At 48.1% G+C, this 24,002-nt stretch overlaps 1 protein-coding gene, 1 long non-coding RNA gene and 1 pseudogene across 3 annotated transcripts; 2 read left to right on the forward strand and 1 right to left on the reverse strand.

Moving 5' to 3' along the window:
• Positions 1 to 760: 760 nt before the first annotated feature.
• Positions 761 to 17,235, reverse strand: LOC111092446. Of its 2 annotated transcripts, XR_005378797.1 has the most exons (4): positions 17,076 to 17,235; positions 6,841 to 6,902; positions 4,966 to 5,090; positions 761 to 1,081 (listed from the first exon to the last, which is right to left on the reverse strand). It is a non-coding gene; the product is annotated as an uncharacterized LOC111092446 (long non-coding RNA). The 2 variants fall into 2 exon arrangements; XR_005378798.1 differs by lacking the exon at positions 761 to 1,081 and having other exon boundaries at positions 4,896 to 5,090.
• LOC102151321 lies at positions 3,710 to 4,240 on the forward strand (annotated as a pseudogene).
• C25H2orf72 (chromosome 25 C2orf72 homolog) lies at positions 13,564 to 23,725 on the forward strand. Its single transcript, XM_038574161.1, has 3 exons — positions 13,564 to 14,173; positions 17,108 to 17,221; positions 20,879 to 23,725. Exons 1-3 carry the CDS (start codon positions 13,564 to 13,566, stop codon positions 21,016 to 21,018), a joined length of 864 nt encoding a protein of 287 aa, XP_038430089.1. The 3' UTR covers positions 21,019 to 23,725.
• The last annotated feature ends 277 nt before the right edge of the window (positions 23,726 to 24,002 follow it).

Raw genomic sequence — 24,002 nt, forward strand, 5'->3', positions numbered from 1 at the left:
CAGACTCCCTGCTGAGCATAGAGCTGGAATCAGAACTAGATCTTAGGACCCTGAGATTATGACCTGAGCCAAAAGCAGACGCTTAACCAACCGAGCCACCCAGGCATCCAGAAGTACTTCTTATAATTGTAGAAAAGTTTGCAACATGAGGGCACTGATTAAAATAAAGTATGGTTAATCATATATATAAAACTATTTGGCCTTTTGAAATGATGTCTGTCTATAGATGTTGACATGGGGAGATATCCAAAATATATGGTCCAGTGAGAAAAAGCAAGTATCAGGACACAATGTACAGTGTGGTATCATTTGCATAAATGTGTTATGGGCTGTGAGATATATAATAGGAAGCACAGAGTAGAGACTGTGTCTAGTTTTAAACAATGCTATATTCCAGGATATAACACAGAGACTTGCACATAGTAGGCTCTCAATATATATTCATGGAATAAAGCAAGCACTTTGTTTAAAACTTGGAAAGCTAATCTTCTAGTTGCTAATAATAAAAAACTGGGCAATATTTTCTTTTTATTGTCCTGATTTTCTGCTTTTTTTTTCCTACAAGAAACGGGTTGAATAGAGGATTATAACCACTGCCTCAGAATTATCCCAGAATGAATACATAAATTCCTCTGTACACACTGGGTTTTTTTATTTTATTTTATTTTTATTTATTTTTTAGAGGGGGGAGGGGCAGAGGGAGAGGAAGAAAGAGAATCTCAAGGAGTCTCCACGTGGGGCCCAATGTGGGGCCATGAGGACCTGAACCGAAACCAAGAGTCAAACACTTGACTGACTGAGCCACCCAGGTGCCTTGCAAACATACTGTTTTTAGGTTTTTGTTATATGCGTTGGTGGCTGAGAGAGTTAGCATTTCCTTGACTACAGATTGGTCTTCTCAAGTTTGCCTCAAGAAAGACAAACCAGGGATCCCTGGGTGGCGCAGCGGTTTGGCGCTTGCCTTTGGCTCAGGGCGCGATCCTGGAGACCCTGGATCGAGTCCCACGTCGGGCTCCCGGTGCATGGAGCCTGCTTCTCTCTCTGCCTGTGTCTCTGCCTCTCTCTCTCTCTCTGTGTGTGACTATCATAAATAAAAAATAAAAATAAAAAAAATAAAAAACTTTAAAAGAAAGACAAACCAGTGACTTTGGGTGTTCATTTGTCCCAGATCTATAGCAAAGAAAAAAGAAAAAAAAAAATTCTAAAGACTCAAAATGCTTGGAATTCTTATTAGAGGATTATAAAACTTAATGAGGACATGAGCTTCTGAATCCCATTCCACTACTCAGAGAATAAAGAGAAGTTCATAATAATTGTGTTAGGTATTAAGTAAACATCAGGTGGAAGAAGAGGAGTTTAGCAAGAATGCAAAAGGATGAAAATTCTTTCCAACACAGTGATCACAGGAGTGGTGACAAAATGATTATTCTCAAAGACTGAAATGAAAACTGCAAACCCAATAAAATCCCTGAGCTTCCCAGATTAGAGGATATCACAGAGTTCAGTACAAGGATCCAAGTGAAAATATAACACTATAAATATTTTATATGTATCTTTGTTTTTACCTTTCTCTGACTAAAAAATAAAGAAAAAAACATTTAAGCTTGCTTACAAAATGTTCCAATAAAATACTTAAAAAAAAAAAATCACAGGAAACGGGTGCTGGGTGGCTCAGTTGATTAAGCATCTGCCTTCAGCCCAGGTCAGGATCTCAGGGTCTTGGGACCAAGCCCACATCTCATCAGGCTCTTGAGGAGTGAGGAGCCCACATCTTCCTCTCTCTTTGCCCCTCCCCTCCATTCATATGCACGCGCGCTCTCTCTCTCTCTCTCTCTCAAATAATCTTTTTTTATTTTAAGTCATTAGTAAGAAGGGAAAATTAGATTAGGTGAAATAATGTGGAGCGAGAGATAAGATTAATACATAAAATGTTTATCATGAAAATCCTCTACACTTGCTAGATATGGGCCACGATTTGACTCTGAGCTTCCTTGCAGCCCACTCAAAGAAAGAAACAAGGCCAGCCATATTACTCACAATGTTCATTAGATATAAACAAATCAGGTGCTTAATTCCAAGACCAGAAAGGAATTTCTTCTATATGCTTTCATACAATGGGCTTTCATAGGAATGCCTGGGTAGCTCAGTGGTTGAGCACCTGCCTTCGGCCCAGAGTGTGATCCTGGTGTCCGGGGATCAAGTCCCACATCGGGCTCCCTGCATGGAATCTGCTTCTCTCTCTGCCTCTCTCTCTCTGTCTCTCATGAACAAATAAATAAAATCTCAAAAAAGGGGGAGGGGCTTTGTAATACAGAGAACAAGGCCCTAAAAATATCCTTATTATAAATAAAACAATGAGTACCATAGGGTTGGCATCGACAGCTGCCTTTCTTTAAGTCAACGGCATGACTCCATGTAGGTTCAAACAAAACAATCCCAGGCACCTCAGGGCAGAGAGCATGTGATCATCCAAGATGTAATATTCAATCTCAAATAAATGCTAACAAGGGCTAGAGCCCTCACGCATGACTGAATGTGTGACTCCCATTCAGACAAGTCTTCCTAAATGTTGTTTAATTCAACCAAATGTTTGCTAAGTATCAAACAAGAGTGAGTTTGAGGTTGCGGCTGTGATATGACAAGGACCCTTAATGTTCTGTGTTGCCAGTTAAGAGCAGACCTCATGTTTAAACAGGCAGCTGAGCTGAGGGCACAGTTAACAACCTCTTCTGAAAGTCAAGGAGCCTGAACAGAGATCTCCAGATGTCCCCCCACAGAGGGGGGCTAGGTAGGACCAGGCAGGGCCACTTTGGTTTCACCCTCACATACAAATGACAAACACCTCAAATTCTAAGGCTAGTGTTCCAGATCTTTTCAGGTCCAAGAACTATTTTTAAGGCTCCCCCCCACCAAACATGTATAATAATTATAACTTTGGAACAGGCTGAGTCAAAAATATATAAAATGACAGACTCCTTTTTAAAATTATGCATATAATAAATGTTCATTGTAGAAAATAATTGTAACTATGTATGGTAACTGATATTAACTAGAATTATTATTTTGAAATATATACAAATGTTGAATTATTATGTTGTATATCTGAAACTAGTATGTTATGTGTCGACCATACCTCAATAAAGAAGAAAGAGAGAAGGGCCCCTGGGTGGCTTAGCAATTAAGCATCTGCCTTCGACTCAGGGCATGATCCTGGAGTCTCAGGGGCTCCCTGCATGGAGCCTGCTTCTCCCTCCACCTATGTCTCTGCCTCTCATGAATAAATAAATAAAATCTTTAAAGAGAGAGAGAGAGAGAGAGAGAGAGACCCAACTACATAGATAAGCAATGAGCAAAGATAAAAATCACCAATATTTTGGCAGCCCAGCCTCTATTCCTCTCTGTGGAAGTCAAAGGTGAATCAATTACTCTCTCATTCAGCTTCTTTATAACTAGGACATTGTCATGTAACATAAACTTAGCCAATTAGGTACTCCTGCTAAGGACTTTGAATTGTGAAGGAGTGATGCAAAGGTCCTGTGGTCAGCCAGGTAATACAGTGGCTGCAGCAGAGTTAAGAGTTTAACAGCATGGGTTCAGTCAGATCCCAGCAGCACCTGCAGTGGCTCTCATCTCTTCTGACCCTTTTTGCTATCTCCCTTTCGCTTCCGGAAACACGGCCTCTGGCGTGGCGGTTTCTGACGGTGTCATCAAAGTGTTTAATGACATGAAGGTGCATAAGCCTTCAACACCAGAAGAGGTGAAGAAGCGCAAGAAGGCAGTACTTTTCTGCCTGAGCGAGGACAAGAACATCATCCTTGAGGAGGGCAAGGAGATCCTGGTAGGTGATGTGGGCCAGACTGTAAATGACCCCTACGCCACTTTTGTCAAGATGCTATCTACCAGACAAGGACTGCCGCTATGCCCTCTATGACGCAACCTATGAGACCAGGGAGAGCAAGAAGGAGGACCTGGTGTTTATCTTCTGAGCACCCAAGTCTGCACCCCTTAAGAGCAAAATATTTATGCCAGCTCCAAGGATGCCATCAAGAAAAAGCTGACTGGGATCAAGCATTAATTACAAGCAAACTGTTATGAGGAGGTCAAGGACCGCTGCACCCTGGCAGAGAAACTGGGGGGCAGTGCTGTCATCTCTCTGGAGGGCAAGCCTTTGTGAGCCCCCTCCAGCCCCCTGCCTGGAGCATCTGGCAGCCCCAGACCTGTCCATGGGGGTTGTAGCCTGCCCCCTTCCTGCCAGACTGGAGGGGCTGGGGGGATCCCAGCAGCGGGAAGGCAATCCCTTCACCCCAGTTGCCAAACAGCCCCCTCACCCCCTGGACCTTCCTCCGCCCTCTATCCCTGACAGTTCTGTCTTTCTCAAACCATTTTTTTAAAAGATTTTATTTATTTATGAGCAACACAGCAGAGAGGAGAGAGAGAAAGAGGCAGAGACACAGGCAGAGGGAGAAGCAGGCTCCATGCAGGGAGCCCAATGTGGGACTCGATCCCAGGTCCCCAGGATCAGGCCCTGGGCTGAACGCGGCATTAAACCCCTGAGCCACCTGGGCTGCCCTCTCAAACCATTTTTGATCTTCTGATTCCTCTTGGGTTGAAGCAGACCAAGTTCCCCCCAGGCACCCCAGTTTGGCGGGAGCCTGTATTTTTTTAATGACACCCCAGTTCCCCACCTGTTCCTCCCTTTTCCTATGCTGCCAACTTCTAACTGCAATAGTGACTCTGGGCTTATCTGTTTAGTTCTGTGTATAAATGGAATGTTGTGGAGATGACCCTTCCTTGCGCTGCCTCCCCTTTTCCCCTGGTCTTGGCACTTATGGAAACAGGACCAGTAAGGGACCTTCAATTAAAAAACAACAACAACAACAACACACACAACAATTAAAAAAAAAAAAAAGAGTTTAACAGCATAATCCTGAGGGGCCAGCAGAAATAATGCCAAAGCCAGCATACCGGGCAGACTGTTTTGGGGAGGATACTGCCATTGAAATAGTCTCTGATTTCAGCAGAAGGTCCCAGGGTGGCTTCTCTGATATGTCAGTTCGCAGCCCCTTGAATTGAATGGAGACTGGGTCCCCCTTGGGAAAAAAAAATAACATCAAAAATGTATTCTGCTTATCTTGCTCCTGCTTTTCCTACAGGGGATTTGACCACACATCAGGGAAACTGTGCCCTGGGGAAAGGAATGAACCAGAACTTTCAGGGGTTTTGGAATACAGCACAGACCAACAGTAATCCTAGGGGAACCAGAACACTGCCAGGCTGAGTGATAAATGGAGCTTTGGTGGGAGTCCTGCTCATAGGAGGACTGCTGGAATCCTGAACCTGTTACTTCTCCAGTGCCTCAGTATAAGCTTGGAATAGATATCCTAAACCTAAGCAGAATCCACACATTGGTTCTATGATCCAAAAGTAAGGGCTATTATGGGAAGGGCAAAGGAGAAGCCCCAGGAGTCTCCCTCCCCAACAAACAGTAAACTTGAAGGGAAATCAAGGCCCAGAAGGGAACATAGCTATTAGTATCACTGTGAATGAGTTGAAGGGGTGTGCGTGTGTGTGTGCATGTGTGTGTGCATGTGTGTGCGTGTGTGTGTGTGTATGGGGGGATGACACCTCTTACCATCCTACATAACTCTCCTCTCTGATCAGAAGCATAGGGAGGGAATGAACAGCAGTAAGTCTCCTCCATTTTGCTTCTAGACTTTGTGCTGGATGGGCCTTGACCATCTCGCTGCCCTACAGGGCATCATGCTGGTTCACTGCATTGATGACATTGTGCTTAGACTTGGTGAGGTGCCTCAGATGCTCTCATGGTTCACGGGTTCACTGAGTTTCCCCAAATATTATCAACAATTCGTAGAAAGATATTGATTCCTGGGCCTTTCCCTCATCGTGGCAAGATAGCTGCTGCAGGTCCAAATATCAAATCCACACAACACTGTCCCGAACAAGAAGGAAGATGATGGTCTAAAAAGGCACCTTCCCTAGTCAGGCAAGAAAATCTTTCCCAGAAGTCTCTCCAGGGGACTTCCTCTAGTCGGATTGGCTAGAATTGAGTCACGTACCCACTCCAAAACCAATCACCAACAAAGAGAGGCAGGAGTGTCATAGGTGGCTTAATTTACTAGTGATTCAACCCCTGGCCCTCTATAAAAAAGAAAGAAAGAAAGAAAGAAAGAAAGAAAGAAAGAAAGAAAGAAAGAAAGAAAGAAAGAAAGAAAGAAAGAAAGAAAGACGAAGGAAGGAAGGAAGGAAGGAAGGAAGGAAGGAAGGAAGGAAGGAAGAAGGAAAAAGGAAAAGAAGAAAAAGGAAAGAAGGAAAGAAAAGGAAAGAAGGAAAGAAAAAGGAAAGAAGAAAAAAATCAGGGCTCAGTGAGCATGGAGTGGCAGTAAGGAGGGAACTAACTAATGTCTGTCACAGCCAGTACCCTTGTCCTGTCACTGTCCAGTTGAAAACAAATCTAAACAAAATTGTCAATGAAGGCACAGAAATCATCCTTGTAAGGGAACGGTAGCATAGCTTCTAGATTTGTGCTCCCCAATATGATAGCTACTAGCTATCTGGGGCTATTTAAATTTAACTTAGAATTATTTAAAATTAAATAAAAATTTAAATACAGTGCCTCGGTCACACTAGCCACATGGCAAGTGCTCAATAGTCACCAGTGGCTAGTGGCTACTGCTAGAGGCCCCCTTGCCTTTGCCCAGCACAACCTGAGAATGGGAAGCTGAGCAGCCTTGAAGCCAGTAATCCCAGAAGTTTCTGACCTGGTGAGCCACATTCAACATACAGGTCTGGCAACGAAACCCTGCATTTTGGGGCACTTACCAGACCCATCCTGACTGAATCTTCCATTAATCTCTCTGGGCAGGAGACATGCTGGCCAGGAGCTGGTTTGAGCAAATAATGTTATCATAAGGTTAATATTTAATGGTTACTTTGTCCTACACCAGGTGGGCGTCCTCTGAAGAATGATCATGAAGTCACCCACGGCACGCATCCCCAAAACACACATTCTTTCTGTATCTCATCAGCCTCTCTAAGGGACTAAGGGGTGGCAGAGAGTATACAGACGAGACATATAGGTACAGGGCAGGGAGTCCATGGTGAGCACTGCCCCTCAGGTCCACCCCATGGGCACAGCCAATGTGCTACTTGATTGTCTGTCAAGGGGTGTACGTGCTGAGCCCTGGCTGAGGAAAGGTTATCCTGTGATAACCCTCTTCTGATCCACTCTAACCTCAAGAGGACTGACAATTAAGGTGTCACCTTGAGTGAAGTTGGTATATTCGGATCCTCAGAGAGGCAAAGGCCCCACTCAGCTCTTAGAGACCACTTCCTGGCCACTCTCTGCCAGTGCCATTCTCCTGCAAGGCTGGGTCTTGGGAGACTCATGCTCACACTCTAACTTGACGTGGACAGGGAAATTTTAAAGGAGGACCAAGTTGAGTGGATTTGAGGTCACCCTATGTCATTGCAGCCTGGGTCAGCTGCTGTTTCCCTCCCTTCTGGGCCCGAGGCTCAGATGCCAGCAGATCCTCATAAAGTCACCTTGAGGCCAAGGCCAGGGCAGCAGGTGCAGACAGCCTCGCCAGGGTTGCCTGCTGAAGCTGCATTTCACCAACACTACTCTGGGCTGAAGCTTCAGACATGCTGGCAATGCTCAGGCGAGCTTGTCACCTGCTCCTGGATGCCAGGCAGAGCTGGCTGGTGTCCCTGCCTTTGCCTGGATGCTCTTTTATCTGTTACTCCCAGGTCTCCCACGTGCGCCCCTCGCGGGGGGGGGGTGATGGGGTCAGATGCTCAAGCACAGGCTCAGTGCACATTTCTGCAGATGGAGGATTGCCTGCCTGCCCAACTGCCTCAGCCAGTGCAGGTGTGCCCTGGAGGGCCTGCCCACCTCTCCTCCTGACACCAGGAACCCATCCTGGGCCCAGCAAGGGTATAGTAGGGATTAGAGCTAGGGCCTTTCTGCCTGGCCATCTTAACAGACCTCCATCAGACCTTCATTTACCTAAAGCTCAGACGAAACTGAGATGCCTGACCCTCATAAGAACACCAGCTGCCACGGAGATCTGCATTCCCAGTACCAGGAACCAGCCCTGGCCCGGTGGGCGATGAAAGGCAGCAGAATACATCACTCAGAAATGTGCCACTTTGGCATGTAGATTATTTGAGGGGAAAGCAATCAAGACCCAAAAGGCTCAGGAAAAGCTTTTTACTTCTTTAATGGACTAGAAGAATTGAGATAGGGAGAGAGAGAGCTGTTACCAGAGATTTTTTTTTTTTTTTTTTTTTTTTCAGTCAGAGAGACTTACCTGCATGGCCACACCAATATCTGATTACCAAACATCTGCTCTTCTCATCTTCCTGTGACTTGTCCTCCTCCCTCTGGAGCCCCAGGCCCCTGTCCATTCCTTTTTTTTTTTTTTTTCCTTTTAAGATTTTATCTATTTATTCATGAGAGACACACAGAGAGAGGCAGAGACATAGGCAGAGGCAGAAGGAGGCTCCCTAAGGGGAACCCGATGTGGAACTCGATCCCAGGACCCCGGGATCATGACCGAAGCCAAAGGCAGATGCTCAACCACTGAGCCACCCAAGTGCCCCCCTTCCTTAGCTCAGGATGGCATGTGAGCCTCAATTGTCCCACTGCCTTTGAGTCTTACGTCTTTGTGGGTGTCAGTATAGATGTAATTAAATGCATTTGCTCCTGTTAATCTGCCTTATGTTAATTTAATTATTAGACCAGCCAAAGAACCTAGAAGGGAAGAAAGGAAGATGTTCCACCTTGACAACAAGGAAATGAAGTCCTGGTCCAGTGGTCCCCTCGTGGTCATCCCACAGCCAGGACACAGCACAGGTGGTGCTCCACTATCAGACCCAAGTCTCGAAACCTCCTCCTGCCCCTGCCTCTGGGTCCTGGGGACTCCCCCAACTTCCTAACCCTTTTCATGGTCTTCCTCACATGTAAGATCTTTCTCTCTCTATTGGGCTTCCTCAGGAGCCCATACACTCTCCCCAGGTCCCACCGTCCTCATAGCTCTGAAAACAATTGTTTTAGGGGAGAAGGGAGAGCAAGGAAAGATGTGAAGAAAGACGGATGGGGAAGGGAAAAAAAGTGATTGGACAGGACAAGGGAGAAGAGGAGGGGAGGGAGGTGCAGGGGAGATGGGGGAGGGAGGAGGAAGGGGGGAGGGAGGAAGGAAGGACCGCAAGAGAGACAGAGAGGAGGACAAAGGAGGTACCACCCAAAACCAGACCAAGATCACTCCTTTTTCAAATCATCACTTTCTCATAACTCTTCCCACCAAGTTCTGTTTGCGGGACCCCAGGGAAGTAAATAGTTTCAGAAACCCCATTTGCACTTTGCATCTTCACTGAAAAACAGAGAAATCAGAAAAAGCCTGTTTTTTTATGATATTTTCGAGGGTGTGGACAGAGAGGAGGAAAAATGATCTTGGCCTCCCGCCTTTTTTTTTTTTTTTTTTTTAAGGTTTTCGTAGTTTCCTGTTAATTTAATACCTGAACCTTTGACATGTAAATAACACAGGTAAAGATCAACTTCACCGGCCCTGGACTCCGACCTTTGTTTAACATCCACCCTCTCTCTGATTAATCCTCCATCCCATCTCTGGAAGGTTGGGAATTGTTACCTGTAAATTTAATGCCCAAGAATCAATAGCTTGAGGCAGAGCACATTGGTTTTATTTTTATTTTTTAAAGATTTTATTTATTTATTTACGAGAGACACACACAGAGAGAGGCAGAGACACAGGCAGAAGGAGAAGCAGGCTCCATGTAGGGTACCTGATGTGGGACTCGATCCTCGGACTCCAGGATCACGCCCTGGGCCAAAGGCGGCACTAAACCCCTGAGCCACCCAGGCTGCCCGCACATTGGTTTTAGACAAGCCTTGTAAGACAGTCCAAAACTAAGAGCAGTTCTCTGGACAGCTGCTGTGTCTTCCCCTCTGTCCTCAGAGAGGTGACCTTGATGGGGTCAATGCCCTTTCCATCCACTTGGTAGGACTCCCACCGGCTTTGTCACAGCTGCAGCTTATATGTATGTACCCGGGCTGTGTATTGCTGGCATCGCAAGGCACCATTTACTTAGACAAAAATGATTTAAACAAGTGATTGAATCTCTCCTACTATTGTTGAGCACACCTGTATTTATTTCTTTTCTTGTTGGAGTGTTTCCTCTAATGGTGTTTTCAAAGACGGGCTCTATGTGAGAAACCTGATCCTTTAAATACCTGATAAATCAGCCAGAAATCAAAATCTAGGTTCAAAGTTCTTTCTCTGTAATACTCGAAAAATATTATGCAACTATCATCTTAAATCCAGCATTGCTGTTAAGAAATCTGAAGTCAATCTGATTTTTGTTCATTCCTCAACCTTTTGCTATCTAGATGCCTGGAATACAGATGTGATGGCTGGTGCTTTCATAGCCAGTTTGGATTATGAAGATGAATTGGGGTGGGGGGGCATGACTGGATTGAAACTAGAGTCCTCAGGGTGCCTAGGTGGCTCAGTGGTCGAGCGTCTGCCTTTGGCTCAGGTCGTGATCCCGCGGTTCTGGGATGGAGTCCCGCATCAGGCTCCCCACAGAGAGCCTGCTTCTCCCTCTGCCTATGTCTCTGCCTCTCCTTCTGTACCTCTCATGAATAAATAAAGTCTTAAAAAAAAAAAAAAAAAGAAAGAAACCTGAGTCCTCAAAGAACTAGTGATACAAAGCTACACTAATGGCCATGCCATGAACGGTCCACTTCCACACTTCTCCAAAAGGTTAAAATAAACTTACACTGTGTTTGTGAGTCTCTGCTATTTATTAGTAGCTATTATTTGGAGTCTGTGCTATTAGCATCAGAAATGAATCTTAATTCATGTATTATGTAAATCTGCTTTGTCTTAAACTTTCCAAAGTCTGGTCAGTTTTCCCAATGATCGATATTGTCTTGGATATCAGCTACCTTGGCTACCTAGAAAGAGGCTTAAGCCTAAATTTTACCTAGTATCCTCCCTCCTGGGGAGTTTAAAGAAGTGGAGGAGAGGCAGTGAGGACAGGGGAATTGCCTCTGGCATTACAATGCAAATTTGGCTACCCCCCAAGTGCCTCTGACCCCCCCAATATTTACCAGGCACCTTTCTCAGGAAACTTCTGGGCACTCTCCCCTGGCCACTACTCTTCTCATGAGCTGGGTCATGTGGTTGGAATGTCCTGACCCAGGCAGGGGGAAGAAGGGCCAGGACTGCTTGGGGCTGCCAGGTCTGGTTGTTCTAAGCTTCTAACCCCAGGCTGATGTTACCATTCCTGGCTAGCGCAACTCTTTCCTGCCTCGGAGCACCGTGGCAGTGATGGTGATAAGGCTGGGGCTGGGACTAGGCAATGATCTATCCAAGCCAATGTAGGCAGAAAAAAGCACGTTTGTTATAAGACATTCACTGAGCCTATTCCCCTCTATAGCACCCAGCTCTCGTGTGCAAGGGGCTGTTGTTGGTTCCCACATTCCATGACTCAACCACCTGCTGCCTCTGAGGAGGTAGGAATGGGGGGAGGGGTGCAGGTTCTCAAGGTTTTTACATTCCTTTCTTAATCCTCATCAAGATGTGCTTCTGTGAAGAAAAAAAAAAAAGATGTGCTTCTGTGGCATCTTCAGGATTATACCCCCAGGAAGAGGCCAGCATCTCTAGAGGCTGGATTGTCAGCCTACACTACTTTTCTCATAGCACTGATCACCCATTGAAGCTGTTGTTTATGTGTTTATTTGTTTCTCTCTCTCTCTACCAGCCCTCACTAGACCAGCCCCTCCATGAAGGTAGGAATCTGGCCTGTTCCCAGCTGTCTCCCTAGCACTGGGCACAGTACACAGCAGAGATGCTCAAGAAATACAGGTTGGGGGCAGCGCGGTGGCTCAGCGGTTTAGCGCCTTCAGCCCAGGGCCTGATCCTGGAGACCCCGATCAAGTCCCACATCCGGCTCCCTGCGTGGAGCCTGCTTCTCCCTCTCCCTGTGTCTCTGCATCTCTCTCTCTCTCTCTGTGTCTCTCATGAATAAATAAATAAAATCTTAAAAAAAAAGTTTAAAAAAAATAAATACAGGTTGAGTGAATCACCCTGATTCTGGCCCAGGGCTTCTTGCTTCAAATCTTGGGTTTTTCCCCACCCAAGCCCCTGGATCTCTGCCCCGAGCAAAGACGATACATAGAGGGAAGAGGTTTATATTAACTAGACCTGCAACAAGGATATGGTGTCTTCACTCCAAACATTGGCTAAAACAACTGCTGGATAATTAGGCTTAAAGCAGGGCTGCCTGTATATCTTTAAATCCCCACTGTTTGCACACAGTTAGTGCTCAAAAAAAGGTGTGTTTTATTGAATAGACATACAAATTCTCCAGGAGGAGATATTTCAGCATAATTATAGAGGAAAGGAAATAGGGTAACTGAAGAGCAGATTGGGGGTGATATGGAGGAGAGAGCTGAGCATGAACATGCTCTTGACCCAAAGGGGTCATTGGTCTATCCAGTGTAACAGGGCACAAGTAAAGAGCTTTGACCAGCACTGTTCAGTGCTGCAGCCACGAACTGCATGCAGCTATTTACACTTAATTAAAATTAAATCAAACGTAAAATTTAGCTTCTCAGTTGCACTAACCAGATTTCAAGTAATAATAGCCAGAGGGAGCTCCTGGCTACTGCATTGGACAGTATAGATAACATATAACGTGTCATCATCAAAGAATGTTGCATTGGACAAAGCTGACCTAGATCCTTGGAATTAACAGAACTTCATCTCTGCTTCTAACCTGGCCTACTGACATCCTCTTGTCACCCTCTACAGACCCCCGCCCCCCAGGTCCCGGTACCATCAGCGCCCCCATCTGCCTTCCTGAGCTTTCTGCTCTACAGGAAGTGATACTGTCCTCCTGGTTTTCACCCCACAGCGCCCTGTGGGTAGTAAGTATTTGTTGAAGTAAGGAGCCCTCGATTAGCTTTTGCTAAATGCTTAAGGCCCAAGAGGTGAAGTCAGTGACAGGAGAGAAGACCTCCCTGCTTCCCCTCTTTTCTCACCACCCTCCCCCCTCCCCGCACTCCCTTTCCTGGGGCCCCCACCAACACGCCAAAGCGGCACAGCTGCAGAAGCTCCAGTGCCCAAACTACACGGATTCACGGCAGTGTCTGCTCCGCGTGTCCAACCGATCTAACTCGTGAAGGCGTCTTTGTTCCCACGATAATTTTCTGTCCTCCTTCACCTTTGGCGGCCCTGCACCTAGTGGGTGCTCAGGAAGTGTTCGTTAAATGTATGGATGAACCGGTGCGCGGACGGACGCACAGACCGACGACCGGAGGGACGGCTCGGCGCCCCGCGGCGGCCACACGGGCCGCGGGAGCAGCCGCCCCCAGGCCCCCGCGCGGCCCGCGGGCCGGGGGGCGGGCGGGGCTGGGCCCTCGGGGGCGTGTCCTCCGGGCCCGGCGCCGGCGCCCCGAGAGGCGCGCTGCTGGCGCCGCAGGGCCCGGGCGGCCGCGGAGGGCGGGCGGCGGCGAGCATGGAGCGCGAGCTGGAGGAGCTGGCGGCGCGGCCCGCGCTCCCGGCCGGGCCGCCCTTCCAGGCGCTGGTGGAGGCGGCGGGCGGCCGCGGGCAGGTGCTGCTGGTGGGCGAGCTGTGGGAGCGCGAGCAGAGCCGCGCGCTGCTGCGGGACTTCGCCCGGGCCGTGTTCCCGCCCGAGCCAGCCGCGGGCAAGCCGGGCGGCGCGGGGGCCGGGGCGCCGGGGGCGCCGGGGGCGCGGGGGGCGCAGGGGGCGCCCGGGACGGCGGGGGCGCGCGCCATCCGCTCGCCGCTCGTCTTCGTGCTGTGCCGCGCGTCCTCGCTGACCGCCCGGGAGCCGCGGCGCCGCCTGCGGGAGATGCTGCGGGACGTGCGCGGCCGCCGGCGGGCGGGCGCGGCGCTGGTCGGGGTGCTGGTGGCCGAGGCCGGCCCGGAGGACGCGGCGGCGCCCGGCTTGCGGCTCCTGGAGGCGCTGCTGCGCGCGGTGTTCGGCCGCCAGGCGGGGGGCCCCGTGCAGGCGGCCGCCTACTGCCCCGGCCACCCGGCCTCCAGCCTGGCCGTCCAGGCGGCCGCCTGCAGGGCGCTGCAAGCCGCCGGGCCCGCGCGACCAGGTGAGACCCCGGGGCCCCGAGGGCGCGGGCGGGCGGCGGCTGGGGGAGGCCCCCCAGGCTGGAACTCCTTAGGCCAGCTTCCCTCCTCGTGCACCACGGGAAACTGAGGCCCCGGGAGGGGAGGTGCCTCACACGCGGCCTCCCAGCTAGAGCCGAGCGGGGCCTGGGCACGGGGTCCGCTCTGTTCCGGAAGGATCCAGAGAGCCTCAGAGACGCAGGGGCTTGGGAAAGCCGAGCCGACCAGCTCAGGGCAGGAAAGTTGATGGAGAGAGGGTGGGACCGTGCTGGGAGCTGGAGGGAGGCAGAGCAGGTGAGAAAGCCTCTGGAGGTCCGAGTTCCAAGGTGGGAAGGGGAACAGAACAGGGACCAGGGGTTTGGCGGTGCCTGGAGCTGCTAGACGCTGTGCAGCCAGGGATGCGGCGCTGGAGGCTCAGCGTGGAAGCACCACACAGGGTCAGAGGGAGAAGATAAGGAATAGATGCCAGGACTTGGAGGTGTGGGGAAAGGGTGTGGGCGACTGAAGGCCCAGAATCCTTCTTGGCCACCCACTCTGGTCGTGCACCCACTGCTGCTCTCCACCTTCTGAAGCGTGGAAGAGGAGAGTGAGGGGCTGTCATCAGCAGAAGTGTCAGAACTCTTCCACCCTGGTGCAGAAGGTTTCACAAGAGCCTTTCCGGATTTTAGGATTAAAATACTGACATTGAGTACAGCTGGATCTGGCAAAGCTGAGAGGAGCAGGATTGTTGTTGCTCTCCCAGATGTCTTCCCGACCCCACCTTCCCAGCACCTGCTGCCCTCCGCCCAAGCTCTCCAGCCTCCCCTTCTAACAGCTAAAGAGTTAAGGAAGGCAGAGACTGTGTTCTGCTCCTCTGAGCATTGGTGTGTTAACCAGAAACTGAGAGATGCCGAGGCTTTCAGGGGGCCTTTTCCAGCAAGGAGACTTGGTACCTCTGATGTCACAAACGTTCCAGAGCTACCAGCTAGCTTGGCCTGCCTGGGTGAAGACCATGCATCTCAGCCCTAGAGCTTGCCCCAACCTATGCACGACCCCCCAACCCCGCCCCATGCCTACAACTTTCTGTTGAGTCTGTGGTAGGAGCTAAACTTGAAACTCTATAACCAGTATCCTGAAAGACATAGGGCATGTCCTGAGGTGGATTGTTATTGTGATTGTTGCCAGCCCTTTCACTGACCCCGCCCTATGAGGGAAAGGAGGGACTTTAATACAACCAGATTTTCTGCTCCTAATGAGCTGGAACCTAGAAGATTGAGTTCTTAGTCTCTTAGTCCTCTCCCATTCTCTAGGAACATTTTTTTTTTTTAAGATTTTCTTTATTTATTTATTTACTTATTTATTTATGAGAGACACAGAAAGAGGCAGAGACGCAGGCAGAGGGAGGATAAGCAGGCTCCATGCAAGGAGCCCCATGTGGGACTCAATCCCCGAAATCTGGGATCACGCCCTGAGCCAAAAGCAGCTGCTCAACCGCTGAGCCACCTAGGCGTTCCTCTAGGAACAACTTTTAATTCCCCAGAGCCAAGTGTGCCCTAGCCTCCTTGTACACCTTGCAGTTGCCTTGAATAACAACCTGCTTCTCCCTCTTCACCTGACCAATCCCATCAAGAGATTTGGGACTGAACTTCCTCCTCCAGGAAGTCTTCCCTGGCCCTCCCCACTCCCACTTGTAAATTTGCGAGGGAAATCCCAGAACTCTTAACCACCTGGTTTTGTCACTTCCCTTTTGTGTGTTTAATCATTATACCCATTTCCCAACACCTTGCCCTGCATGCAGAATCCTTGCCTCCTTTTATATTTTTATTTTTAAAAGATTTCTATCTATTCATTCATGAGAGACACAGAGAGAGAGAAGCAGAGACACAGGCAGAGGGAGAAGCAGGCTCCACGCAGGGAGCCCGATGCGGGACTCGATCCTGGGACTCCAGGATCATGCCCCAGGCTGAAGGCAGGCGCCAAACCACTGAACCACCCAGGGCTCCCCTCCTTGCCTCCTTTTAAATACTAACACTTAGGAAATCTTAACACTTTGCAGAGGAATCATTCTCTACTTTTTAAACTCGTTTCTACTTTTATAAAAACATCCTTAACAACGTGAAACCTTCCATTAATGACCAAAAGTCATGAGTGTAATCATAACTCACTGTCCACTGGTTTCCTCGGGACTTTTGCAGAGTGGACAGCGCCATGGATTCATGTTGCTAAGGTTTTGCTAGCAACTGCATCTGGCTTTTTAAAGTTTTCCAATCTCTTTCCTCACTGCCTGCTGGCTGTTCTTTTAGGTTGCCGATCCTTGGCAGTGACCTTTTACCTAGTTTATGTGCTTAATCCGGTTGAGGATCCTAATCCTAATCCAACAAAGGATCCAGTTTTATTAGGAGTGGGTGCAAAGAAAGAGTAAATAGGTCCTGAGTGAGGATTTATGAACAGGACATTTTGTGTTCCAGTTGGCCTTATTCCAGAGTTGGGGCTCTCAGATGCTGAGTGGTACTATAATAAGGAAACTAGACTGAACATGTGATTGTTTTATAGTAATTATCAGAAAGATTAAATCTGTTCCCATTGAGAAACAGTTTGAACTAAAACTTGGGGAAATTTCTGCTCTTTGAGTATAATCTTTGGTCCTGTGTAATTATTACTGGTTTCCTGTCATTTTTGTCACTACAGCTTCCCCAACATGGTACGTATATCATAGGGTTTTGTGAGGATAAAGTATAGCAATCTTTTTTCAGGGCGGGGGTCAATTTTGGAAATACAAAAACTCCACCCCCTTCACAAATCAGAATCTTTGTTTTTTGACCCAGACAGTTGAAACTAGGGCAGTTGATAATTGAAGCTCTTGGATTGCTGAACAGAAAATCTCCCAGTCCTGTCAAACATGCTCACCTGCTGCGTCTGGGACTTTGTGTTCTTTCTAGCAGCAGGACCCGGGGAGAGACCGGGCCTCCCAGCACTGCTGGCATGCTTTTCCTGGGGTCCCTGGAGCCGGGGGAAGGATCCAGATGCCAGCTCCCCTAGTGACCCAGCTCAGGGTGAGTGTGCTGCCTTCCTGGCTTACTGGACCCTTGGGACTAGGTGCTTGGGATTCTGGGAATGGTCATGTGTACACAGGGATCTAAGAGATAGAGTTGACCAATATCCAAGGTGGAACACTTATCGTGTACAGGGTGTGGAGGTGAGTGATGTGAGGTGCTCTTGTACCAGGCAAAGGGCACACAGCCCCCCAGCAGGGCTCTAGCCCCATGTGTCTCTCACCAATGAAGGCAGCTGGTGTGGGTAGGTCTGGAATGCAGGTGTCCGCCCCATGCATGCCCCAAGCACGGTGGGGTGCTTGGCGCCAGACTCATTCCATCCTCTTGTGAGGATCCAGGGAGTATCAGGGACAAGTGACATTGGAGCTAGGGGCTGGAAAATGGGAAGACTTGGAGAGGAAGTGGTATGAACGAAGGCTTGGCAGTGGCATGATGTCACACTCAGAGAAGGAGCCCCTGTTGGGAGTGCTGGGGTTGAGGTACAGGAGACTGGTAGGGCTGAGGAGAGTTGGGACCAAACCAGGACCCTGGATCCAAGTCTTTCCAGAATAGTGAGCTGTTGGCCATTTCTGAGCAGGGGTGACCAGATTGGGAGCATTTTGGAGAGGTGACAAGGCAGGGAGAGACAAGAGGCAGAGCCGGTGAGGAGGGCACTGTGTAGTCCCAGGAGGAACAGCAGGCAGCCTGGACCCAACGCTGGCAGTCTGGAAACAGAGAGGCAGGAACTTAGCCGGAAACCATTTTTAGGGGAGGATCGTCAGGCTACTAAAGGGAGAAGCAGGGGAAAGACAGTTGTTCGAAGTCCACAGGAGCACCCAGTAGGCATTGAAGCTGTTGTGACAGAGATAGGGATCCCTGGGGGAGTAAGTTGTAACCCGCTAAACGTGTGTGGCCCACACCCCCAAAGTGTACGGAACAGTACAGCTCTGTCACAGAAACAACGGGCAGTGTTTTAAAACAAACCTTTATTGTGTCCCTTATGTTTACAAAAATCATTAGGCGAGGTGTCAGCCTTCCCTCGGCACAGAACACGTTACTACAAACTCAGTGGCTTAAAACAACACCCGTTAATTCCTCTGGATTTCCGTGGGTCAGGAGTCCGGGCAGGGCTTAGCCGGGCCTTCTGTTCGGGGGCTCCCAAGGCCTCATTCCTTCCTGGAGCGAGTCCTGCAGGCTCACGTGGCTGTGGGCAGAGTCCGCTTCTTCGCTGCCTTCCCGGTGGCTGTCAGCTGGGCCTGTGCCCGCTCTCATGGCCAGCCCTCCGCATGGCTCTCAACACAGCAACGGCTTCTTCAATTAGCGGGAGACTTGGTGGTCACCTACAGTGTCAGCCACAGGAGTGACTCACTTTTGTCATATATGGTACCCGAATCAAGGGAGTGACTATCCCATCATATTCACAGGTCCCATCCACACTGAAAGGAGGCGATTATACAGGATGAGCACGCCAAGGGGTGGAAATCTTAGGGGTCATCTTAGAATTCAGCCTATCACAGGTGAAAGCTCAAGAAATTTGAAAAAGGAGAACAAATATTAAAATCATTTGCTTAGGGATCCCTGGGTGGTGCAGTGGTTTAGCGCCTGCCTTTGGCCCAGGGCACGATCCTGGAGACCCGGGATCGAATCCCATGTCGGGCTCCCGGTGCATGGAGCCTGCTTCTCCCTCTGCCTATGTCTCTGCCTCTCTCTCTCTCTTTGTGTGACTATCATAAATAAAAATTAAAAAAAAAAATCATTTGCTTAATTCCGTCACTCAAAAAACTATCATATGTATTTTGGCACAGATCATTCTGTCCCTCTGTCCATGTAGCTCCTTGTGCTACTTAAATTGTAATAAATACACTTCTAGGGGCACCTGGGTGGCTCAGCAGTTGAGCATCTGCCGTTGACTCAGGTTGTGATGCCAGGGTCCTGGGATCGAGTCTTACATTGGGTTCCTTGCAGGAAGCCTGCTTCTCCCTCTCTGCCTATGTCTCTGCCTCTATCTCTGTCTCTCATAAATAAATAAATAAGAATCTTTAATAAATAAATAAATACACTTCTATATAATGCATGAGTCATCTGTGAAATGTGTCAGATATTTAAAACATTCAATTGCAAAAATGTTAACTTCAATCTCTCCATCATCATTTTGGATATTTCTGGAAACCGAAGGGAAAAAATAATAAAGTAAAGGAATCTTAAACAATTTTTAAAAAAGATTGTATTTATTTATTCCACACAGAGAGAGACAGAGAGAGAGAGCAGGCACAAGCAGGGGGAGTGGCAGAAGGAGAGGGAGAAGTAGGCTCTACTGAGCTGGGAGCCTGAGGTAGGGCTCCATCCCAGAACCCCAAGAACTGAGCTGAAGGCAGCCGCCTAACAGCTGAGCCACCCAGACTCCCCAGAATCATAAAAAATTTTGCATAAATCTTGGATAACTTCCCTCTCTGTAGTATATACCCAATTTTTCAAAGGTTTTATTTATTTAAGTAATCTCTACTTTGAGTCCCCAGGTGGGACTCAAACTCCCAACCCTGAGATCAAGAGTTGTATGCTCTTTGGACCAATACAGCTAGGTGCCCCTGTAGCATGTAACAAATTATTTACTCTCCAGTAGAAGTGAATGTATTAAAATTGCATTCATGGACTATGCATATGTATCCATAACATATAATAAATAATAGGATCATACGTACAGACATTTATATATACTGTTGTTTTTTTTCTTCTTTTTTTATATATACTGTTTTGGAATCTACTTCCTTCACATAACATTGTGAGTGTGCAATACTCCACGGCAGTAATTACATACCAATAACATCTTTACTCTTTGGGGGGAATGGTAGGTAATTGTAGATTTGCATGCAGTTGTAGGAAATCATACCAAGAGATCCTGTGTACATTTGCCCCAGTTTCCTCCAATAGTAGCATCTTGCAAAACTGTAGGATAATATCACAACTGGGATATTGACATTGAAACAACCCACAGATCTTGTTAAGATTCCCCCAGTTTTACTTGAATTTGTGTGTGTGTGTGTGTGTTTAGTCCTACAGAATTTTGTGTGTCTTTTTAAAAAAATATATTTTATTTATTTGAGAGAGAGAGTGTGAATGAGTAGAGGCTGGGGGCAGAAGGAGAGGGAGAAGCTGACTCTCCACTGAGCAGGGATTATGCATCATTTTTAATGCTTGACTCCCACCATGTGGGTGAGTCATTCAGTCCCTTCATTGGACACTAAATTGGTTAGGATGCTTCTAGCTGCAGGTGGAGAAACCATGACTCCAGCTGGCATAGAGGCAAAAGCATTCAGTATCTCACCTAAAAGATAGTCTAGAGGAAGAGTCAGCTTCAGAGCTGATTGATTCAGGAGCCCAGTGACCCCATCGGGGACCCAGGTTCTCTCTGCTGGGCCACCCTTAGTGTCGTTTCATCTGGGCTGGAAGCCAGGTGGCTGTAGCAGTTCCACTAATTATTCCTAATTATTTCCTTAGGATAAAATCCTAGAAGTGGAATTGGTGGGTCAAAGGGTATGTACATTTTTAAGGTTTTTGATTTGTATTTTACTGTGGTTTTTCAGTAGATATTGACTGGGGCCAACTTCCTCCCTTTCATTCCTAGCTTACTCCCTCATGAACTTGACTTCTGATTGAGCGATTCCTTCCCTTGTGTTTCAGATCACCTCCAGGATCCTGAGGAGGAGCTGTCACTGACAGCTATATGTCCCAACGGAGACTGTGAGGACCCCGGGAAGGGGTCGAGAGCCTGTGATGGACTTGTCCATACTCCTGCTGAGCCCACTGGAGACCCGAGATGAAGGCTGGGCTCCTGGGCTACCCGCACTCTAACCTGCACACTGGGGACTGGCTCTTTCTCACCGAGTTCCCTTGCCTCTATGTTGACCTTGGAATGTTGTAACTACACAGAGGCCCCACCTGTCAGGGGCTGCTGCATTGAACCAGCTAGGGAAACTTATTTTCCTGGAACCTGCCCCCCACCTCAAATTTGCTCACTTTCTGATCACAGTGAGGTTATTTGGTCTTTCTGGACCTCGGTCTTTCTACACCATTGGGACAGATGGCTGTCTACTTTGAGGTTTTGTGGTGCTGTGGCAGCCCATGGTGTGTTGGCATGAGCATCCATCATTTCAAGTGCAACTGGAAAGAACTCTGGATCAGCTGTCATCAGATCAGGAAAGGGTGGGGAGCTTAGACCTGTCATTGAACCTTTGGGGCTTCTGTTTCATACACTTGAGGGACTATGAGCCCAGGGGCTCTCTCTCAACCCAGGGCCAGACTGCCGCTCCAGGTAGCACTGGAAGCTTGTGTATGCATGTGTGAGTTTGAAAGTATAAGTGTGTGTGTGTGTGTGTGTGTGTGTGTGTGTGTGTGTATTGGGAGGAGGGTTACTGTGACTGTGAGGTGCCCCTGGAACTTAGTGAGCTTCTCACAACGTACAGGACAGACTCCAACAGCAAAGACTTATTCCACCCAAATTGCTCATCATGGCACCTTTGAGAAACTCTGGATGAGCCAATCTCTTCTCTCTGAAATTCTAGGAAGTCCCCATCCCCCACCCCAGCAGAGAGGGTTGGGCTTCCTGAGATCTTGGCTGCCAGAGCAAGCTGGAATAAAAGACTGCACTGCTGCCCTGGGGACCTATTGGGTCAAAGCCAAGACATCCACATGCTCTGCATGGCCTCTTTCTTTCTCATGTTGACATTGACTTTCTGTGCCAAATCCTTTGAGAATAAGGATCCTGGGAACTGCCTCCGGCACCAAACAAGAAAGGTAGGGGTATGGATTATAAGGATGTGGGCCTTTATCTCAATCTCAGGCCCTTGTCCAAGGTCAAAGCAGACCCAACCTAGAAGTGCCAAGTTCCTGAATCCTTTTTTCTCTGTTTATGAGTCAGACAGGGTCGATGATATTCCCTTAAAAACCAGGAAAGCCATCTGTTCACTTATAGAAGGAACTCTGCATTACCTCCCTTGCCTTCCTCTCCTGCCCCTGGAGAAATGCGGTCTTTGGAATGGCAAGAGCAGCTCCTGATTTTCCTTGGTAGGAAGCACTGTCTAAGGGAAGTAGCTAGATTCATTCATTCGTGCATGATTTGCTCAGCAGACATGCAGTTGGGCTACTATCTACCCAGGATTCTATAAGGTGCTGCATACCTTCTAGTAGTTATGTTGGCTTTCATCTCTGATACCAAAATGTGGAATTGGAAACCTGTGGCTGAGGGGCCATGTGATATCAAGGAGGGTCCCTCCTGGCTCTGTGCTTCAATTTATTCTTCATAATATGCAGCCGGGTTCTATCCTTTCTCTGCCTGGTGGGGATAGTGTGAAGGCAGGCAGGGTGACATCTTATTTGGGGTTGGTTAGTAGCAGGTGTCATTCTAATAATGCAAGGCTGTCTTACCAATAGGTAGACCTGGCTGACCTCCTACACATGAATGAACTCAAAGAATTACCACTGATTTTGTTTTAAAATGGGGAAACTGGTATTTTTGAAGCTGCTATATTTTTCTATTTCTCTGTTAATTTCTTTGTAATAATTGGGTTGGAGTCTTCTTATTTGGTGGGGGGAGGGAGCTTTTATTAAGGTAGGAAATTATATAAGGCAGAAGTTACAAGGCACAGTCTCTGCTGTGTTTAAAATCCTTTTGTATTTGTTGCCAGTATTTGAAACTTGAGAGATTGCCTGTTAAAAAAGCTGGTTTTCTGGGTGGAGGATGGGGCATGCCATTAAGTCTGGTTTGCTGTAATCCCCCTGCCCTGGAACCCTCCTCCCACCCATCTAATCCACCCCACCACTGTACTTCACTCATCTATGCCACCTGCCTGGTCCTGGTGGACATTTGAGTTTACAAACCTGTGGCATAAAGGGTGGTATACATATTTTTCATTACTTTCAGTTTCTCTGGTGACTAGTTGAAGAGAGAAGGTCTTTACTGGGATTTGTGTTCTGCTTCCCAACCAGGAAACATGGGACTGAGATACTTTGGGACCCAGGTTGGCTTTTTCGACACATGGCAAAGATAAGCATGATCTTTTTAGGAATAATCTGGTTGATATTTTTTTAGCAGACAGAAGAGTTAGGTGCTGGAAGGGATGACCTTGGTGGTAGGTCTCTTCCCCAAGGACTCTCAGAAGGCATGAAGATTGGGGTGGGCCAGGCGAGGGCCTCCAGGCAAGTCACAGTCGGGGCTGGTGCATATTAATCCTTCTAACATGGCAGTAGTTGTGCTGCTTCTGACTTGGATCAATAATTCCTTGTGTCTAATAAAACCGAATAGTACCTCATTGCTGTCAAATCAAAACCAGAATGGATCTTCCCCTTTATTCCCATAAAGTGTAACCTGCAGGGAGGGGTCCTTGGGAACAGGACACCTGGGCAAAAAGCAGGAACTTCTGGAATAGTTTGGCCTAAAGGACTTCCAGTCCTGCCCTGGGTGACATCTCCACAACTCTATTGGCTGGAATGGGAAAACATGTAGCTCAAAAGTAAATGTTTGAAAAGAGATCTTTTTCAAAGATAGCTTTTAACTTGGTGTTTAAGAGGATGTGTGTGTTCGTGCGCACACGGACGAGCACATTTAACGAGATAAAATGGCCTTGCCTAAGTCTCAGAGGGCCCTTCATAATATTTATCTCATGTCTCTCCTCTCAAAGTATTTGTCTCCAAGATTGACCACACAAGAGGAGTCCCTTGGTTGTCAAACCAGGAACAGGGCAAACCTGCAAAAGGGCCAAGTGCCAAGGCCCCCAAACCTGTGTGCTCTAAACCAGCCCCCCTTGTC

The sequence above is a fragment of the Canis lupus genome, chromosome 25 (genome assembly GCF_011100685.1).
Source record: "Canis lupus familiaris isolate Mischka breed German Shepherd chromosome 25, alternate assembly UU_Cfam_GSD_1.0, whole genome shotgun sequence".
NCBI lineage: Eukaryota > Metazoa > Chordata > Mammalia > Carnivora > Canidae > Canis > Canis lupus.

Coding starts and splice junctions, on each gene's coding strand:
- C25H2orf72 (XM_038574161.1), top strand. CDS start 13,564: ATGGAGCGCGAGCTGGAGGAGCTGGCGGCGCGGCCCGCGCTCCCGGCC. Junction 14,174..17,107: donor CGCCGGGCCCGCGCGACCAG/GTGAGACCCCGG, acceptor TGTTCTTTCTAG/CAGCAGGACCCGGGGAGAGA. Junction 17,222..20,878: donor CCCTAGTGACCCAGCTCAGG/GTGAGTGTGCTG, acceptor CTTGTGTTTCAG/ATCACCTCCAGGATCCTGAG.